The sequence below is a fragment of the Vanessa cardui genome, chromosome 5 (genome assembly GCF_905220365.1).
Source record: "Vanessa cardui chromosome 5, ilVanCard2.1, whole genome shotgun sequence".
NCBI lineage: Eukaryota > Metazoa > Arthropoda > Insecta > Lepidoptera > Nymphalidae > Vanessa > Vanessa cardui.
Genome location: NC_061127.1, coordinates 11,662,349 through 11,680,920, shown reverse-complemented (window position 1 = coordinate 11,680,920; position 18,572 = coordinate 11,662,349). Strand labels below are relative to the sequence as shown.

Below are 18,572 nucleotides of genomic sequence, written 5' to 3'. Positions count from 1 at the left end.
GAAATCACAAGATGAATTACGAACACAAATTAAACTCATGGAAATTAAAATGAGCTTAGGTAATCAACAACAACAACAACCTGTAAATTCCCACAGCTGGGCTAAAGACCTCCTCTCTCTTTGAGGAACATATTCCACCACGCTGTTCCAATGCGGGTTGGCGGAATACACATGTGGCAGAATTTCTATGAAATTTGTCACATGCAGGTTTCCTAACGATGTTTTCCTTCACCGCCGAGCACGAATTGAATTATAAAGACAAATTAAGCACATGAATCAGCGGTGCTTGTCTGGTTTTGAACCCGCAATCATCGGTTAATTAGGTAATCACTGATTACCAAATTACTAAGAATTAAATTCAACTATCACAAGATCGGCATACTAACTAATATGAGGTAGTATTCGTTGTTGCAGACAGTGGTGGAAGCGTGTCAGAAGAAGCGCCAGTGTAAATTCCATACCAGCCCTAAGGCTTTTGGAGTGGACCCGTGTCCTGGATCCCGAAGATTCGTCGAGGTAGCCTACAAATGCCGTCCATGTAAGTAGTGAATATTTAAAACTTAACGCTTAATCTTTTAATATATGGCAACCCAAACTTGAATATGTATAATTTAAATATGATCTGCTATTACTTATTATGCCCGATTTTTTGTATGTATTTTATTTCTTCCAACGTATGGGATTTTCATACTTTTTTCAGCAATATTTAAATTAATCAGCAAACTTTATTTCTGTGATAATATTTATAAAAATATTCAGAAAGAAAGAATTCCTCTATACATGTTTCATTTTCATTCACAAAATTTATCATAATATATTTATGACTTTTTGTTTTGCCTTATTTAACATAATATTGCTATCCTTAAAATGCTGGTCAGTATCATTAAAAATTATATAATATTCAGATAAATTTTCTCAGTAGTTTATAAGTTTTAATATCGTATGACCTAAAAATAACAAAATCAATCAAGGCGTGTTCAACAAGAACCGTTCACCGTTCAAACTAGCGTCTACGTGATTGGCAAAATTCCCAACAGGTCACAGGTTCCTTGGCACAAATAATCTTTAGATGGTAACATTCGCTTTAAAATATGCAAAACTATTTTCTCCATGAAAAGAGGAATCATTGGAACTACCGAATTCACATGAATATCTAACCCCAATGCCATCTTAACAATTCAGTATTCACTGCACCGTGATAGAATTCCTGCCTCCAGCTCTCAACTCTTGAAACACTTTTGGGAATTGCCAATAAAATTCTATGCAAGTCTAAGAGCCAAGAGAAGCTATAATGATAACACAAAGAGATTGTGGTGATTTTATTTGCATTTTTATATTATGCAATTTATTTAAGTATTGTTATAGAATGACCTCTTTTGTATTTACCCACTGAGCATCTAATATCGGTTTATTTGCATTTTATTTTACTATGGGTTCAATATTTATATACGAATTAATATTTGTGGTTTTAAGAAAAACAATGATTCCTGTAAATTAAATATTTTCCATAAATATATTAAATTTATTTCGTTCTGAAATAAATGTAAACTTAACTGTACATAAATCATATTGTGTTTAGCGTTTCAAGAAAAAATTGCAAGAATTTCATATCCTGTGAGATAAATTTTGGCGACTTAACGTCTAAGTAAACTCTAGGCCTTAAGACCTTTAAGGCCAGTTAATCTGAATATATTTTTTAATTTAGAAGACAATAATAAAATATAAAGAGTAAAAATCAACGACATTGTTCAATCTTATAGCTTTTATAGCTTTTGCATTGCATCTGCATATTTAAAATCTCATTATGGATGTCACACAAAAGTAATACAGTTGAGTGCTGAGTTTTAATTCTTTAAAACAGTGTTGAAACGTACAGAAAAGACTAAGTCGCTAAAAGCTTTTAAGATAACAATGTATTTGTAATTGAATTTGAGACTAGATACATTGTTTTAAGATAACATTTCGTTTGGCAGATGAATTCCGGAGTAAAGTGGGCTGTGAGAACGACGTGCTTCATTTAAGCTGTAACCCACACTCGAGAGTAGCCATATATTCAGCGCAGTACGGGCGGACCGAGTACGATTCGATACAATGCCCACAGCCGCGGGGAATGAAAGAAGAAAGTGAGTACCGATCCCTAGAGTTATAACGCTGTCTATAAAAGAACATCAGATAAAATTGCGTACGGTGGTATCGTTGGATCTTTTTCGGGATCGTACGAAACTCAGCCTCACGTTTGTGTACTGGAATAGCGGTAGGGAAAAGGTCCTCTTATCTTGTCGAATAATTTCAAGCTGCGTTGATTTGAATTCCACTACATTGGTTTCGTATTGCATTAATATTTACAAATACAGATCCTCTAGTGTATCAAGATACCATTACGTGTATACTCCCAATACGGCTAGTATTGGGACAGTGTAATGGAATATACTCGGAAACTTCTCATCAAGAGGAGACATCTTTGTCCAGTAGAGAGATATTTACGGGCGGTACTTTTTACGTGTAAAGTATAAGTGGATGGAAATTAAAATTGCTAAATGATGAGAATTATTTTTGACATAATTATTTTATTATATAAATTAATATTTAAAAAAAAAATGCTATTCTCAAGCTGACTTGGAAATAGGCCATCACTACCTACAGATATTGCCGACGTTAACATTTTTTAAATTATTTACATTGTCAATCCGCCATTGTGAACTGAAATATTTTATATGGGAATGCCGGTAGTGACACTGTCTCACATACTTTTCAAATCAGTCCTCAACAATACTAAGTATTGCTTCACGGCAAAATCTATGATGAATGGGAGGAACCGACACGGATGGACTTGGGACAGCCTACCCTGTAAACTTCTCTCTTATCACGTATTTAAATTAATTGACTGTAGGCATGTCTTCAACGCAGAAAGTAATTGTTAAAGCCAAAAGGAAGTTATATTCTAAAAAAAAAAAAGAATTAATAAATATTCATATTTATAGCATGCTTGGAGCCCTACGCAACGGAAACAGCGATGAGAGAGTGTCATGGAAAACGAAGGTGCGTTCTGTCAGCGGACAGCAAAATGTTCGGAAAGCCTTGCAGGACTGGAAGCCGTACTTACTTGAAAGTTGTTTACACCTGTGGTAAGTTTGAGTTTGTCAACTTCATAGTAATTAATAAGTTCTCATAGCTTACTTAGTTAGTTTAAATTTACGCTAGTTCATTCGACTCTAGATAGTTTACACTTAGTTTAAATTTAAGTTACAAATATATGTACAAGTTATAAATGTGTCGGAATTTCTCACATTAGTTTAGTAACAAGCTAGAAGACGCTTCCAATTGAAATATTTGATCGGATACAAGAATTGGTAAAGTTGTTTGTTTTGGGTATATTTTTATTGGTTCTAATATATTGATAAATATGTGAAGAGGAGGACGGGAAAACAGGCCACCTGATGGTAAGTTGTTAGCGAGTGGTCAGCACCGCCCATAGACATTGTTGCCGTAGTCAGTTTAACCATTCCTTACATTACCAATGCGCCATCGACTTTAGGAACTTGATGGCTATTTTGTCCCTTGTGTCCCAGGTGTAGTTTGCCACCTTTGGAATATTAGACATAATTCTTATTAATAATTCCTTGTTTTAAAGAACAAATACATATTCGTATTTATATTATATTTATTAGATAAATAGTAATTTCCTACATTTATTCAGAGTTCCAGTATATAAAAATCCAAACTCAAAATGGGAATATCCCAAGATCATTCGGCAAAATCTAAAATTATGATCGACGTGAGATTTACTAATGCGACACATTGAAATTCATTGGTCGCGAATGACGTCATCGACTGATCGCGTATGACGTCATTGGCTGCACAATTTCGATTATTATTCAGATAAAAGTAGAACTATTTGATGTTTTTAACCGGCGTGATCTTAAAGGTGAATATTTAAGATAGTATTTTTAAACAAAACTTGGTAAATTTTCTACAATTGTTACCTAAAACTAAACCTATATTTTTTCAAAAGGATTTTATAATACAAACAGAGAACGAACAATAAACTTTTAAAAAATATTTTTCTATGCGCATATGCGTGACGCCTACACCCTTGAATTTTTTATAAAATCTTCAAATATTTATAAAACTGGAAACGAAAATGCAACCTGGGAATAGTCGAAAACCTTCCTGCCTGGTATCCGTTGGAGCGGCTGTCGTGATTTTTGTACACGGAACGTTCGAAACAGATGGATACGCAATACATTTTTCTATGTATAAAAACTTTAAAAAAAATGGAAATTATGTCCTCTTAACTGATCAACAACCATCATCAAGAAACTTATTAAACACTGTTATACTTCCTATCTCATTATCCTCATAATCAAACGAGACGTAAAAGCCATCAGAAATATCACACAACGTGTTAAATACACACCAATGGTTTTCGCTTTTTCTGAGGTACAGAGATGCTAATACCGATCTCCGGGCTGCGACTTAAAAGTAGTTCTGTGTCAAAAGAAGTTTTTTTATGGTGTAAGTCGGCGGACGAGCATATGGGCCACCTGATGGAAAGTGGTCACCATCATCCATAGACAATGACGCAGTTAGAAATATTAACTTGATAAATACCAACCTTGGGAACTAAGATGTTATGTCCCTTGTGCCTGTACACTGGCTCACTCACCCTTCAAACCGCAACACAACAATACTGCGTACTGTTGTTTGGCGGTAATATTTGATGTTTGGGTGGTACCTACTCAGGCGGGCTTGCACAAAGCCCTACCACGAAGTTTAAAAATTAAAATATATTATTGTCAAGGTTTGAATCAAGCATCCAGAGATCTTGCAGCTATTCAACTTAGATACCAAGCCAAGGAGGAAGTTGTGTTTGGAAACAATAATGACTCAAATGCTTAGATTTATTCGAATTGTTATGAAAACTTATTCAATATAAACACAATAAATCTATACAAAAAAACAATTTCTTTCTCGCTGCTACTCTGATATAATTATTTTAACCGAAGGAGAATTTATACAAAGCAATCCATTCTTGTTTTGACATGGAAGAAGTATTTTTTTTATTTGTTTCAATATTCCGTACCGAGAGTAGACCGATCACTCAAAAAGTTAGTCATTTTTTTTTATTATTTTGTTTTTCCCTGATTCTCAAACATTTGTTCATGGAGTATTGATGTTTGGAAAATTTGTTTGTGAATTCGAAATATTTGGGACTTCGGTTTGAAATTGACCGTATTGGACGGGGTTTTATATGAAATACTCATTTATTATCCTTTTATTTGAAAATATTACCAGAAATTGAATTAGATGTTATTTTTATGATTGATATGATCATGTTTATTCGATCCAACCTTATTTTATATCATCAGTTTTATTTAGAACTAGATGTAGCCCTCGGCGTTGTTTGCGTTTTAGGAATTGATCGTCAAAATAGTAGCCTTTGTTTCTATGAGTTCAAACCCGCTTCATACCAATACATATATCAATTTAGTGGTTTTTACGTGAAACAGCAGCAGACAAATACACAGACAGAACTACCTTCGCATTTATAATATTTACAAAAAATCATAGAACGTTTTATTTTTTAATCTTCCGAGGATCGTAAATTAATCTTTGTTCACGACAGAGCTGAGTCCAGTGGTCGACAGATCTTAACTAATTATCACGGGCTCAAATTCAGTCAAACGCCACTGAATTTTGGGGTGCCTTGTTTGCGTTTATATTTCATTCTCGCTTTCGGAATGAGGGTCAGCAGCTGAATGAAATTTTGATGAGTATTCTTGGTACATAAAGTCACGTATTTCTTATCGCAATTGATTCAGTAGTTTTTACTATACTCTATTTCAACGATAACAGGGAAAAAACCAAATAAACAACATTTGATAGCAAATTGACGCGATCTCATTGGAGGGCTTGATTAGTCTATGATATCAAAATCAAAATAAACTTTATTTAAGTAGGCTTTACAAGCACTTTTGAATCGTCATTTTACAATTAAGTGAAGCTACCACCGGTTCGGAAAGTAGATTCTACCGAGAGGAACCGGCAAGAAACTCAGTAGTTACTCTTTTTCAACATTTAAAAAATACAAAGTCATGTTAATTGAATACAATGATTTAAATTAATATATCCTGCTTGGAAGTCAACAGGTATTAACTCCACGCTTTTTTATATAGAAAGAAAGATATATACACTGTGGATTTGCAAAAAATGGCGTTTTCAACGTCGACGAATCTGTTGTTATTAGTAGTGTATTATAAATAAAGATTTACTAATAATAAATTCTAAATAGTGCACCACATAATTATCTAAATCTAAGTTATGTTTATCTTTTTTCTTTCTTCCATTGGAATAAGTTGTATGTCGTCACACAGTCAAGGTTATTCACATTCTTTTTGTTAATTATTATTTATTACTTGGAGGTAGGGCTTTGTGCAAGCCCGCCTGGGTAGGTACCACCCACTCATCAGATATTCTACCGCTAAACAACAGTACGCAGTATTTTTGTGTTCCGGTTTGAAGAGTGAACCAGTGTAACTACAGACACAAGGGACATAGCATCTTAGTTCCCAAGGTTGGTGGCGGATTGAAGATGTAGGGAATAGTTAATATTTCTTACAGCGTCATTGTCTATGGGTGATGGTGACCATTTACCATCAGGTGGTCCATAAGCTCGTCCGCCAACCTATTCCATAAAAAACTCGATTTCTAGATTATTGACTTTCCTTCAATTTTCAATTACATTAATTTAATACAAATATTACTTACATTTAATTATACACAAGTAACGAGTTGGAGAAAGATTTTAAAACTTAAACATAATCATATAAAGCAACATTAAATATTAAATGTATTATTATCGACAATGACGTCACACAATTTCATATGAATGAATTTACAAGTAATACGAATGCTCAAAAATTGTATTCTTTTCGTGTAGGCGTTCTCTATTGACCACGAAGCTGTAGTTATTATCAACAAATATCAATTCAATTCCATACTTTTGTATTACAATAAATCTTCATGTTTTGTGATATTTTCAAAAAAAAGCATAATAAATGAAAATTCCAAATGATCCCAAAAAAGTAATACTTACTTTGGATAACTCGAAATAAACTTAATATAAAGATGTAATAAATAGAGCTGAGATGGCCCACTGGTTAGAACGCGTGTATCTTAAGCGACGATTGCGGGTTCAAACCCAGGCAAGCACCACATTATGTGCTTAATTTGTGTTTATAGTTCATCTCGTGCTCGGCGGTGAAGGAAAACATCTTGAGGAAACCTGCATTTGTCTAATTTCATCAAAATTCTGCCACATGTGCATTCCACCAACACGCATTTTAACAGCGTGGTGGAATATATTCCAAACCCTCTCCTTAATAGAAGAGGTGGCCTAATCTCAGCAGTGGGAAATGTACAGGCTGTTACTTTACTGTACTTTACTTTTTACTTTAAATAGATATGAAAAAATGAAGCGTCAGAACACCATAGCAAGTAGTTATGTGTTAAAAGTCAGTATAATTTATGACGTTTGCTAGTCTCGTATGTGTTATATAAAAAGACTATAAATGTCTGAACTAGAACTAAATCATCTTAGTTTAAAACTAACTCTTATTACGTGTAGAACAAATAAATAAAAATAACAAACAAAATTAGAACAGCAGAAACAAAATTATAATTTTAATTGGTGTAAAAAGTAAATATTCGTTACTTGTCAGTCTTCCAAATCGAAATTCCGAAACGGAGGTACCTTTACATTTAAGGTCTGTCTGCAACTGAATCGTTAATTTCAAAAGTGCTTAGAAGAACCTTGGAAGTATATTTTGACTGATTATAGAAATTTATCAACTTTTAAAATTTTAATAGCTTTCAAATTTATATTGTATTCGATTTAAATTTATAGATTTCATTTATTTCTTGTTTGTAGATAAAACGCTCCGCAACTGTTTTCTATTACTCGCTCGAGTTGCTTCCATCTATCCTCATTACTTACATGGAATGATATTTATATCTGTCCGTATATATGTTTAAACATTGAAAGAGATTGCAATGATTTACATTACTATGGTTGCATGGATACGGGCGCTCGTGATTGACCAATAAGAGTTTGTATTTGCAGTCATATAAAACCTTCTTAGTAAAGGTGATTATAAAAGTGGTTAGAACGCGTGCATCGTAACCGATGATTTCGGGTTCAAGCCCAGGCAAGCACCACTATATATATGTGCTTAATTGTGTTTATAATTCATCTCGTGCTCGGCGGTGAAGAAAAACATTGTGATAAAATCTGCATGTGTCTAATTTCATTGAAATTCTGCTACATCCGCATTGGAACAGCGTGGTGGAATATGTTCCAAACTCTCTCCTTAATGAAAGAGGAGGCCTTATCCCAGCAGTAGGAAATTTACAGGCTGTTACTTCTTTTTTACTTTTTATACATTACATATTTAAAGTAACAATATTATTCATTTAAGCAATATTTGTTACAATTAGTAGGTATGATCAATGAAATTTTTCAAGTAAGGTAATGATATACCGTCTTATCACTGTCAATGCGTAAAGTATAAACAACTTTTTATACTAACAATACGCTGTTAGCCAAGAGCTTCAAGATATTACATTTCTTGTATCTCTAATAACTGCCTCGATCACTTCAAAACGGAATACAACAATACACAAAGGATGTTCTTGTATTCCCGGATGTTTGTGGAATTATTAATAGCAAGACCAGGATGAGACTTGTAATGGCAAATCCACACAGTCAATTTAGTAACAACGTAATTGTAACGTAACATTACGCTTTCTCACACTGAAAAGTTTATAACATAGTATAAAACAAAGTCACTATTTCTGTCCCTATATCCCTTTTTATGCTTAAATCTTTAAAACTACGCAACGGATTTTGATGCGGTTTTTTAATAAATTAAATAATTTATGAAATTAAGAGTTTTATAAATTGTAAATCGTACTTAATTAAAAAAAATGTAAGTTAAGGTTTGTGATTGAACAATAGTTGCACAAGGATTGCTTTTACTACAATTACAATATGTATAATTACTGGCTATTGATATTTAATGGTTAGCTATAAGTGGCTAGGTATACGTATTAAATAAAATAAATATATATCGGTTTGTATCACTATCGAAACTAACCTTGAAAACAAAAATGACCTATGTCTTAGCTTACAAAATGACGCATAAAACATTTCGTAATTCAATGAATACAGAACCATTTATTAACGAAGAGAGTTTTGATTACATCTATAAACGTTAGACCGTATCTCTAAGTTCTATTACGAGTATTTGCATCAAATGCCCATACTCAATTTAACGATAGGTTTCAGTTTGACAAACCAACCGTTAGTAATTCGAAATGCCTGCAAAACCTTCGATCTGGATCGAGCCATGATCCGGTGTCTGCCCGCACAATGGTATCTCATTATAGAACACACAACGTTCTATCGATGTTATATTAATCTTTACATATAGTAAAATTGGAGTGTCTTTTTGTAATATTAAAATAGCCCTTTTTAGTCAATGTATCAATCAGATCAGATCAAAGAATCAATAATTATATTGTGAAATATTGATATTAGAATAATACTAAAAAAATTAACGTTAAGTACATTTCCGTGTTTATAATAAGGACTTAATAGGTGATCCTCTCTCTGGAAAATACATAATCGCCTCTAGGCCGTTTTATGTAATACATTATTATTTTGAACAAAAATTGTTGATCGGGGAAATAAAGAATTCAGCTAAGTTGCTTTCCTGTACGCTTATATAAATATGAAATAAATGAAATGAATTCTGAATTTAAATTTGAACATGTTTTTTTTTAAAGAGATGAGACAATCATTCATAATATTTATATTTGTAAAAATAAAACGATAAGTGCAAAAAGGAGTTACTCTCAGATTTATTATAATGTAATTAAGTGTGTAACATTATAATTCTATTATTTTTACTTTTAAAAGTTGCCAGTAATGTTTATGACTATAATATTAATTATTTAGTATAACTAATTATAAATTTGAAAATTTGTGCTAAAAGTTATAAACCCCAAAGCAATTTGAGTTTACCCTTAGGCGTCAAAGATGCTCAAGTTTATAATTTTAATTCGAAGAATAAATTGTACTCGTAGTAATTGTAAATACAATGTGGAATAATTAATTCATCAAATTAAATATACTTATATACGTGATGGTCCACTGGTTAGAACGCGTGCATCTTAACCGATGATTGCGGGTTCAAACCCAGGCGAGCAGAAAGAGAATTTTCATGTGCTTAATTTGTGTTATAATTCGTCATTCATCATTCAACCCTCATTGGAACAGCGTGGTTCAATATGTTCCCAACCTTCTCCTCAAAGGGAGAGGAGGTCTTAGCCCAACTATGGGAATTTTACAGGCTGGTACTGTAATGTGTGTAACTATGGAGCAGTTATGAGTCTATATGTATATATAGGGAATAACAACAACACGTAAATCTTAACCGCTGTTAGTGGGTTCAATTCTAGCAAAGTTTATAATTCATTTCGTACTCCCTACTAACGAAAACATTGAGAGGAATAAATGCCTAATAAAAGTAATCCACATTTGTATGTGACCTCGATTGTGAGAAGAATCACAAAGACTGGTGACTTAAACCCAGCCTTTTTTATTATTAGTTTTTTGATAAAGTAAAATGTATATTTCCTCCTAATAAATAATTTAAATATGATTTACAACAATTATTTTTATTATAATTACAAATTAATAAATTATAGATCAATTGCAATTTGTACTCGTCTATCAAAGTTCACTTAGACAATTTTTTTTATTCATCTATTTTACTTTAATGAACAAAAAAACTCTTTTTAAACAAAAAATAAATGATTTTTGACCGTATACAGTATTACGTCATTATAGCAAAATCTTTATATTAATATTATATACTGAGCTATATTTTGTTTGTTACAAAAGATATTCTGCGTGATTTCTATATCATTATGTTTTAAAATACTAAAATATTTTCAGCTCTCGTGTGAATATATATAGTATAGCAAGGGATGTTAAATTAAGTAGAAGTTCCGAATAATTCCAGTTCATCCAAAGCCTCTCCATTGTTCCAAAACTTTGAATCCAGGAAAGGTATCAAGAGAGGAATTCTCTTAGCTGATTCATTGTTACCAACATTTTGTGATTTAAAATTCATATAGAATAGTTAATTATTAATTAAAGTTATTTAAATGTTTCTAATAATCAAAACCAAACTGAAGCTCAGTTTAGGTTTAAAATTGGGGATAGCTTCTAGTGGGAACCTAACTTTATATACAAGCAAAAATTAAGATTTAATAGCAATTAAAACCGTAAGCACATTAGGACGCATGAGAACCTTCTTGAATAATTTTTTTTTTCATTTATTCATAAAATAGTTGTCACCCGCGGCTTCGCTCGCAATTTAGGGGTTTGGAAGTCGTGTGTTAGGCAAACAAGTAGTTTATGTCCTTCTTTAGAGTTCTAATTTGTGTCATACCAAATTTTATCAAATTTGGTTCAGCGGTTTAGTTGTGAAACAGAGACAAGCAGACATAGTTACTTTCACATTTATAATATTAAGTATAGATTTATTGGTATAAGAATGATGTTGTATATAAAATGCTATAATATCCATTAATAAAATAAAAATACGTCTGATATGTCAGAGTAAGAATCAAGAGACATCTTCAAGGCAAGTCTATTCCACCTTAAGCTACAACAGACAAGACTGTGATCAAGCTTGAGCTTATATTCCATAAAAAAATAAATTTTTTTCTTTATAAATTTTCAAAAATGGAACAAAATTCTTGGTAGTATTTTGGTGACGTCATAATGCCACTAGATAGCTTTGAATACTGTAATAAATTGTCTTACGTTTTGACTTGTTATTGTCCATAAATCTAAATTTTATAACCTGCTCTATTTTTAAATTGCATTATTTGAAGGCTATCTCCATTTATATATCTTTCTTGTTTCCATGTGTTCTCCGTCCGTCAGTTGCTATTTTAAATTTTAACGAACGTCAAAGTTGTGTCATTGAAGATTTATTACTTAAAACTATAAATAGATATAAGTTAATAATACAAATTAGTCTATCAAGTAGAAATACTTGATATTATGGTATTCCGGTTTGTAGGATAAGTTCGCTATTGTTACTACTGGCACAAGGGACGTAATATCTTAGCTCCCAAGGTTATAAAAAAACATCAATTACTATTTTTTATGTGTCTATCTGTCTATTTGTTCCTGCAAATCTCTGGACCGGCTGGACCGATTTTGACTTTACTTTGACCAGGAGATAGCTGATGTAATAAGGAGTAACATAGGCTACTTTTAGTTCAGTTATAAAATAATAATAAAGTCACTTAAGAATTAATAATTTATAGTAAAACCTTATATAATTAAAAATAACCTTTTATCTAAAATATAATTGAAAATGAAACGTTTCGTATCAAAACGTATAAAAAGCTAATCGCTCATAATCACTCACGCTTAGACTTTCTCTATGTTAACGTTTTCATGCGACAAAAGTCTCATAATTTATATCTTTAGAATCTAAAATTAACGTCTTACATTACTTTTAATAAAGCATCTGAGTTTGCCACTTCTGCATTGTCAAAGGAATTATTATCTTAAGCACTTGTATTAAAGTGGTGATTATCTTGCAGTTCCTCGGACGGTACTGAAGGAGCGGTACGAAAGTGCTCCTGAAGAGGACGAAGTCGCTCACGATGCTTCCGATCTTGAACACGATGATGTTGGTAAGTGAATTTTAAATATTATAAATATATATGGAAGCAAGATATAGGCAACAGATTTGAAAAATATGCTGTTCTTTGTATTACTGGATCACGTTCAAACAAATATTGGAAAAAAGAAAGGCTGATTCCATTTTCAAATACTTTAAATTTTGTTTTTTAATTGACATCTTTTTTAAAGGATCACTGACGAAAAAACTGTAAGTAACACTAAAACTTTGAATTAAAAGCATAAACGAAAAAATTATATGTCAACTTCCTATTACGTAGAAATGAATTGCCATCTCTTCGGATTATGAGAGTTATGTAACAGCGAGTGCATCTGTATTTATCCACACATCTGTGTATTGTAATAGACCTATCCCGATGGCAATTATCCATCAAGAATAACTACATACTCTTACGTCATTCATTCATCTACAGGGCTGGGATCGGTCAGGAGTACGTAAACATACTTTTATTTATTTATTATATAGAAAAAGTATAATGCATATATTTCTATTTAAATTACGTAATGTTATACAATTGTATGATTAGAGTTCTCATGACATTTTATTTCGAGATAATAATATATTTTAAAGGGAAATAAATTATATATCAGAGCAGAGATGGCCCAATGGTTAGAACGCGTGCATCTTAATCGATGATTTCGGGTTCAAACCCAGATAAGTACCACTATATATTTGTGCTTAATTTGTGTTTATAATTCATCTTGTGCTCGGTGTTGAAGGAAAACATCGTGAGGAAACCTGAGTGTGTCTCATTTCATAGAAATTCTGCCACATTTGTATTCCACCAACCCGTGGAACAGCGTAGTGGAATATAAAAAAATAATAATGTTATTAATAGGAGAGGAGGCCTTAACCCAGCAGTGGGAAATTTACGAGCCGTACACTTACATTAGATGTAATTACTTCAAATCGATGTAGACGAATTACTGTTTAATCACGAAATCTCAGAAACTTTAACCCCTACAAGCTTGAATTTTGGCAGTCCATATAGGGAGTAGACATCCCCTAAGAACGAATTTTACGAAACTCTACCTCTAGAGGGTAAAACGGGGATTGGAAGTTTGTGTTTACTAAATTTCGTGCGGGTCTGGCTAGTACATTAATAATTTTAAAAAGTAATGAAATTTAAAAATAGAATAAAACCTTCACGGTCATTTATTTCTTTGTTTCATCTATATCACTGGGTGAAAGCAAGGAGTTTGTAATTATCGCGGTCTTAACATCACTCCCTAGCCAACTGAACCCTATGAATGAGATATGAACACACGATGTATTCATGCGATAATTACCGTCCTCTTATCCAATTACCCCGCCTAAAATTTTAATTGAAATTTCGCGAGCTAACGCAAAATATAACTAAATTTATAATGAAGTCTCAGAGAATCCCGATCCAAGAGATAATTACTCATCTCAAAAGTCTGAAAAGGTGTCATTAAGAATTTTTAATAAAACTCTTACGAAAATAATTACGTTTGAAAACATAATTTATAAACTCAACAGTATTCGAGGTAAATATTAAATTTCTTATATAAGAGAATCACAGTATAGTGTTCATTGGTGTAAAAATATACACGCTAAATTATGAATGTTACAAAAGCGCTTTACGCTTTATGTTATATGCGATATCAATCATAATTTATTCATCAGAAATTAATATGGTAACAACTACTTTCATTCAAATAATGTTTAATAGAAATGAATCGCTGTCAGATGAATTCCACTACGTAATTTCAGCCGCATTGTTTACCTAGAACTGAAATAGAAATTATATACCGTAACTCTATAATTTATTAGAGCCTTAGTTATAATGACTAGCTTTTGTTTAATCTCAGGTATAGATCTATTCACTTACAAACGCTCCTGCACGTTAAATTATTGGCATGCATTGGTACGAGTGAGTGAATCTAGGGCTTATAAGACGTCTTAGTGTGTATGAGATGACTTAGAGTAGATTCAGCAAAAAAATACAAATTTGATTATATTTTTTAAGTTTATTTCATGGAAGTATTACCTCAATTCAGCTGTAAATCTGTTGTGGATGTATAAGCTTTTACAACGGGATCCCGGAAAACCTTATCTATTGTTAGGTTAAAAAATCCGTCAAAGGACTTTTGTGTGGTAAAGGTAACGTTAACGATTTTATATATAATATCACACCTTCTGAATGTAACTATCGCCTCAAGGCCGTTACAAATATTAACAATTTATCATCGTAAACACACATTTAAAAAGGCTCGCTGACCATCACGTGTTCTCCGGTCTATGATTTTCTTACATCACCTTGTCAATTAATAAAAACAGTGTTATTAATCTAAGGTAAGGGATAATACTTATTTAAATTTGAATATAACTTATAAAGGGTTAGTTTGTGACTATCAGTGATTGTAAGAAATTGTTTTTTATATGTATGAAGTATTGCTGTTGGCCCTGAGCAGAGATGGCCCAGTGGTTAGAACGCGTGCATCTTAATCGATGATTGCGGGTTCGAACCCAGGCAAGCACCGCTGATTCGTGTGCTTGATTTGTCTTTATAATTCATCTCGTGCTCAGCGTTAAAGGAAAACATCGTGAGGAAACCTGCATGTGACAAATTTTATAGAAATTCTGCCACATGTGAATTCCACCAAGCCGCATTGGAATAGCGTGGCGGAATATGTTCCAAACTTCTCCTTAAAGGGAGGGGAGGCCTTTAGCCCAGCAGTGGCAATTTACAGGCTGTTGTTGTTGTTGTTGTTGTATTGCTGTTGGCCCTAATGGCCTTTACAGCGACACGGGAAGTTCGGGCGAGAACTAATGCCCTCAACCCTAAGGTTGAGCGCAAGGCTCGAATTTAAAGTTCGTCCTGAGGGTGTCTCCTATGAGATCGCACCTCAGCTCAAACGAAGTCGGTGGGGTTACAATTGTAAGAGAGCAAGTGTAACACTTTTATATTTAATAAATTCCTTCTTTCTCTTTGGATAGCTTACTGAGTGCACGTGTCTGTGATGTGAATTGTGTTAAATTTTATATATTCATATACTAAACATTATAAATCCGATCAATAAATAGGAGCGCATGACCAAACAAGAGGTACACACTCATTACTGCGCCTAGTACTTTTGTGCACTACGCTTCGGAATTACAACTTATAAGGCCACGCCTACCACGCTACGAAGTATCTGCAAGCGCAACGAGATTCTATCGTTTGCTTGTACCGCTTCCGAAATCCTGTTGCCCTGGTACTTGGACCTCCTCTTGAACGAAAAATACGAGGTATTATTTATATTTATTCATTAACTTGAAAAATGCCAATTGAACATTCTCCACCAAAAACACCTACTACTATGCTGCAGCATTCTCAATCCTCACCGGATATAACTGTAGACCAGAATGTAACAACAAGATCACAGAGATTAAAGCGTAAGCAGGGAGATGACTTGGAATATTTTATAAAAAAATTTGAAAATATGTTCTCCACTTGGACAGCCACACAAGACGCTAAGTATGAATCACTGCTGAGTACTATTAACATGATCAAAGATCAAAACTCACAAATTTCCACATCAATTGAATTCATGAGCCAAAAATATGATGAATTAAAAATTAAAGATGACTCACTACTGCAAGAAAAATTAGAAGTCAAAGCACAAATAAGAAATTTGGAGGAAAAGGTTGAATTACTGGAAAGAAGAAGTCGCGCCACCTGTGTAGAAATCCGAAATATTCCAAATTCAAAAACAGAAAAAGCGCAGGAATTGCATGATATTGTGAAATCACTTGGAAATGTACTCAAGGTTGACATCGACCCTCAGGAAATTCGAAACATTCACAGGGGATATTCAAAGAATGAAACATCTAAACCCGTAATTGTGGAATTTTCAACGGTAAGCACGAAGGATAAAATATTGCGATCGATAAAACAACTCACGAAGGACAATAACGGTGTCAGACTGAACACCATGCACCTGGGCCTCGATGGACCTCAAACAACAATTTATGTATCAGACTTCCTTACACCGAGCATGAAAAGACTGCATTTCATGGCTAGAGATTTCGCTGCGAAAAATAATTACAAGTTCTGCTGGGCCACTCCAGGTAGTATATTTTTACGCAAAAAAGAAAATGAACCCTCAATTCGTTTAAAAAACGAACTAGATCTCAAACGCTTGCAAACTACTTAAGCGACTCGCGGTCCTTAATGTTGTATCTTTTTATTTTAATTATTACTAATCTTATGAATATGTACACATTTCACACTCACACAAACATATCACAAACACAATGCTCATTCTACCTATTTAACACATTCACACAGTACGGTCGGTAAGCTTTTATGTCTATGCTCATAATTAATTTGTTCAGTTATATTCGTACTCAACGCAAACGGGCTTACTGTGAGTATAATTTAAGATACACCATAAATTCCCTAAATTATCTTAAAATATTATTTTTTAAAGCACAATGGCAGATTTACATAATATAAATAATATTGATAGTTTTGAATTAACAGACTTAATATGTTGTGAACCAGAATATTGTAATACCTTAATTTCGAAACCTAATGCTTATCTTAAAATATTGCAACAAAACATCAGAAGCGTATATAAAAATTTTAATAGCCTAAATGTGTTACTATCGAGATTAAATCTCAACTGTGACATTATTATATTATCTGAATGCTGGCTTTCTAACGTCACAAACCTTCCAAATATCCCGGGTTACACGAGCTTTAGTACTTCAGTTAATTACAATCAAAATGATGGTGTCATTGTAATTTTAAACAATAATATTGTTTTCAAAGTTGAGGAGCCCATCATGTTAGAGGCAAATTGCCTAACGATAAGAATAAATGAAGATACGGTGATAATTGCTATATACAGACCCCCTAGTTTCCACCAGCTAGATAACTTCATCCAATCCCTACACAACTTGCTCAAGCAGCTTTCGTCTTATAAAAATATATTATTAATGGGAGACATTAATATTAATATTGCTGAATTAACCCAGGACACTTCAAATTATCTTGAAATCTTGTCATTTTTTGGTTTAATCCCGGCATATTACAAACCTACTCGAATGAACAGTTGCTTAGATCACACAATTGTTAAATCAAAACTACCCTCTTTTACATTTATTTTAAAAACAGCTATTACTGATCATGAACCAATTTTATTTTGTTTGAAGAAAAATACGAATAATATTAATAATAAAATAAAACACTCTTATAAATTAAATATGGAAACATTAAAAAATGATTGCAAAAACTTAGATTTAAGTGGTATATATGATATTAATAAAAATCCAGATCAGTGCATGAAGATATTTATAGATCTCTTACAAACTATTATTTTGAAAAATACTCTCACAAAAAAACTTCCACGAAGTAAAATCATAAAAAAACCCTGGATAACCATAGGTTTGCTGAAATGTATAAGAACGAGGGATAGAATGCACTACAAATTAAAGAAAGAAGTAAATAATGAGACTCTAAGAATAACATACAAACGTTATAGAAATTTCTGTAATCAAATTTTAAAAAAATGTAAACGGGACTACGAAAGAAACGAAATTAAAGCAGCTGGAAATAATAATAAAAAAATTTGGAATGTAATAAAAAATATTAATCACTTAAACAAAACGACAAACCCACCATTTGAACTACTAAATATAAATAAAACACCCCTTGAATCAGTAAACTCAATAAATTCTTTCTTTGCGAATATAGGTGCAGATCTGGCAACAAAAATAACCCTAAACCTTCCACCCGCATTAACCAACGTCCATAGTACATCAACCAAAAAT

The 18,572-nt window shown here is 32.7% G+C and overlaps 1 protein-coding gene across 1 annotated transcript in view; it reads left to right on the top strand.

Annotated features, from left to right (window-relative positions):
* The window catches only part of LOC124530009, a 95,841-nt gene that overhangs the window by 64,114 nt on the left and 13,155 nt on the right, over positions 1-18,572 (top strand). The window contains exons 4-7 of the mRNA XM_047103982.1: positions 400-538; positions 1,974-2,123; positions 2,982-3,125; positions 12,691-12,783. Of these exons, the coding sequence (XP_046959938.1) occupies positions 400-538; positions 1,974-2,123; positions 2,982-3,125; positions 12,691-12,783 (526 nt within the window). The remainder of the gene's footprint in view (positions 1-399; positions 539-1,973; positions 2,124-2,981; positions 3,126-12,690; positions 12,784-18,572) is intronic.